General features: G+C 31.0%; 1 protein-coding gene across 1 annotated transcript; it reads right to left on the reverse strand.

The window, feature by feature from the left end:
* Positions 1-558: 558 nt before the first annotated feature.
* On the reverse strand, positions 559-1,278 carry LOC145600832 (trypsin inhibitor 1A-like). Its single transcript, XM_081656693.1, has one exon. The coding sequence runs from the start codon at positions 1,276-1,278 to the stop codon at positions 559-561; it is 720 nt and encodes a 239-aa protein (XP_081512819.1).
* Positions 1,279-3,982: the final 2,704 nt, after the last annotated feature.

Genomic DNA, 3,982 nt, shown 5'->3' on the forward strand with positions numbered 1-3,982 from the left:
GAAAAATTAGTCAACGGTGAAAATTAGTTTCTTTCAACATTTTCACTTTAATAGGTAGTTTTTATAACATTTTTTTTATTAGGTAGTTTTCACAAAAATTGGGTTTTAATAGGTAGTTTATAACAAAAAAGCCTTTTTTTTTTTTAAAGTTCATTTAAGAGTTAAGCTTGAAACAGCTACATTATCCCCAACATTAGCTAAATTTTATTGACATGATGATGAACAAAAATCACTATATATCAAATATTCATCAATCATCAGCATTATTCTTGGTTCGCTCTAGCAAAAAGGAGACTAACATTTGCAAATAAACGAGTAATTACTATTCTTGAACAATGAACATTTTGCCAGAGTAGTCTCAAGAAATAAAGATTGTAATAAACACAAAAAAAAAGATATATATATATATTCACCCATAATTAAAATATAACATAAAGAGTTGGGAGTGTTCCTCCTTTAGCCTATACATAAACTATAGGAGAAATTTATTGAAGCATACATAGATTATTACCACATAACACCACGTACATGATATTGACACATACATCAGTGTCAAATCTACATTTTTGCGGCTAAAAATGGGAAAGATGATTTCTTCTTAAAAGTAACAGGGAATGGCGAATCTTTGGCGACTCCCAAATGTCCGTCGTCAAGAATAGTAACATCCTTACACTCCTTCTTTTCATCTTCATCATCGTAGTCATAATCATCTTCATCATCATCACCGGAAGTTCTGATTCTTTTCGACTTACTGGACTTGGACTTGGACCTAGACTTGGACTCGAGTAAGTGACAAAACTTAATGTTGTACGCATCCATACCAGCATCAGATTTTTCAATGTTGAAAGCATAAGTAGGCTTGAAAGGCCCTTTAGTACCGATAATTACGTGCGATTTGTCGTTTGCATCACTCGGAGCCACCCACCACCGCAATGGGTATAAGCCACAAATTGGGACGGGGTAGTTGAAGGTTAATTCAACGGCATTAGAGGTCAAAATGTCGAATCCTCTATACGGGGACGAGATCTTCAAGGCCATTCCATCTTCTCCAGGATCTGCGGTGCCAATGTATATAGGGCAGAATTCGAATCTTTCAACTCGACCTGATGCAATAAGGCCACCCGTGTCTTTTGAGTGTGGAAGGATGTAATAGTCGCCGCCATTTCTTAGCGGGTTGCCTTCCGTGTCTAAGACAAATCCGATGTCGGCACTAGTAGAAGGAGAGAGGGCGAAGAGAAGCAGAGTGATTGCAGTAACTGGGAGGAGAAAGGAAGCCATTTTTTGTTTTAGTTGAGGGTGAGATGCATGAGAAATGAGTATGGAAGGGTGCTATTTATAGAACTAAAACAATAATGTTAGGAGAGGAAATTTATCACTATTTCTGGATAATGAAGAGAAATTTTACACGTACATCTAAGGTAAAGCTAGTACACTATAAGTATAACATATTTGAATACTCTCTGTCCCCTTTAAATTACTCAATTGTACACCTTATGTCCACTTTATACGTTATAGGAAAGGTAAAGTCGAAGTATATGAAATGATAGGGAAGAAAATAAGTTAGACTAAAATGAACGTCGTGAGGAATGTATATATAACAGTTATTTGAAATATGACTATCATATTATTTTAATAATAAATAATTTTATTTTGAAAGATAATGATTAACAATATGAGGGATCTATATTTTCACAATATAAAATGGACACAATTAACATTCCAATTAAAAGCTACAATGCAAATATAATTATAAAAAAAAAAATTATCCAACCTAAGATATACTGTGTATGAGACTATAAAATAAGAATAAAAATTACATAAATGAAACTAAAATTTTGATAAATTAAAAAAATGTTGATTATAATATTTATACAAAAAATAAAGTAATATAATTAATTACGTGGAGAAAAATAAGTCAAATATGAACTACATAACAATAAAAAAATTTATAGTAGTCATATTTCAAATGATCACTATAGAATTTAAGTATCCCATGTTAACGGAAAAAAAAAATTAAACACTTTATAAGGGTAAAAGGCAATTTAATTATTATTACTCCGTACTAAATGATATTAATAATGTGAGAGTATTCTTTTATTGCTTTTGGGTCCAACACTATTCTCCTCTTCTCCCCTTTCCTTGCCCTTACATATTTTTATCTAGAACAGAATGTATCCAATAAATTTAAGTTTCCCAATGTGATGTGTTAAATAATACTTCCTATGTTTTTTTTAAATATTGCACCATTTACCTTTTAAAGAAATTTCACAAATATTGCGCCACATCCATTTAAGGAAAAGAAATATTTGTGTTCACACTATGAATACCTGATATATCCTTGCTATTCAACACTAACTTCTTATTTTGTATATACAATCACATGGGCACATTTGTATTTCTACCTTTCTCTCTTATCCTTTTTTTCACTACCGAAAAATTTGTGCTAAGCTCTTATGGTGCAATAATAAAAGTACGGAGGAAGTATCAACTTTAGTTTATATTTTATATTAATACATTATTGAATACTCCCTCCGTTTTTAAATACTTGCTCCACTTTTCATTTGCGGCCGTTTTTAAATACTTGCTTCATTTCCTTATTTGGAAAGCTTTTACAATATTTAATTATTTTCTCTCAACTAGTGGACCCAATATAGATTCTCTCTTCTCCAATTCTCTCCACTACTTTTGCTTTTTACAATTTTTAATTCTTCCACCAACCCCACTACCTCCACAATTTAAAATTTTCTCCAAATTTTCCTAACACTACGCGCATGAAGAATTGGAGCAAGTATTTAAAAACAGAGGGAGTAATTAATATGTATGTAATGAAAGACACTGATGGACAAATATATGTCTTAAAAGAACGTGCTAAAAAAGATAGTATATTGTGTGACGTGCAACTGTACAGATGGAGTAAGATTGTAATTAAGAATGATCATGCTTTGTGTGACGTACAGCTGTACAGATGGAGTAAGATTGTAATTAAGAATGATCAAGACAAGCATGCTTATTAGGAAATATATGTATTGTATAGTTTTCTTATTGTATTAGGATTATGTTGGACCCTACTTGGTGTAACACCTATATACATAATACATGTTAGTGAATAATAGTTGAGGCTCAAGCCATTTACTCCCAATATTATTTATCTCATTTTAATTTAACATGGTATCAAGAGCCCCTCTAAATAAAGGTTTGTTCAAATTCTTGACGTTATCACCAATTATATGTACGAAATAAATTATATTTAAAATAGTGTATTTACTTGGCTTGATTTTTTTTTTTTGTTGTTTTTTTTTTTTTTTTTTTTTTTTTTCAGAAATTCACTTAGCTTCATCTTGGGTCCAACATCATTGTTGTCTCACCTTACCTTGGCCTTACATATTTTATCTAAAACTGAAGGATCCATTGCATTTCCCTTTCTCAATATGATGTGTAAATAATATGAGATCATATCAACTTGCCTTATGTATTTTTTGTACAATATTTGCATATATTTGAACTAATGAAGGAAATTTGATGTGCATATCTTTTAAAAGTTATATATGCACAAATTTTCTCATTGTCCCTTTTTTATATAATACAGTTCCTAATGATGAGTAACATATGTTTGTAAATAATTTCTTCCCTAAGATGATTACGTATTTATAGTACTATAAAAGGACCTATTTGATCAACATTGCACTAACAAAACCACATTATTTTTGTTCTCCAGAAGTTTGTAACAGCGTCGACACGGCAAATGACTTTGAGGAATTAAGGCTATTGACAAATGTTGATTGTTCAATGTTAAAATATTCAATTTATTTCAAAGCTATCTCCACTCTATATTGACTTGTTTTGTAAAAATTAAGCAGTACAAAATAATTACCATGGGTCGACCCGGGATTAGTTTTTAGGGTCTAAGATTGATGATCAATGCTCGAAATGTTTTTTTTTTATTAAAATCTCATCAATTTGATCTGCTGATAGATTAGAATGA

The sequence above is a fragment of the Chenopodium album genome, chromosome 21 (genome assembly GCF_948465745.1).
Source record: "Chenopodium album chromosome 21, dcCheAlbu1.1, whole genome shotgun sequence".
NCBI lineage: Eukaryota > Viridiplantae > Streptophyta > Magnoliopsida > Caryophyllales > Amaranthaceae > Chenopodium > Chenopodium album.

Excerpts from the sequence above, each read along its gene's own strand:
- LOC145600832 (XM_081656693.1), bottom strand. The coding sequence starts at position 1,278 with ATGGCTTCCTTTCTCCTCCCAGTTACTGCAATCACTCTGCTTCTCTTC.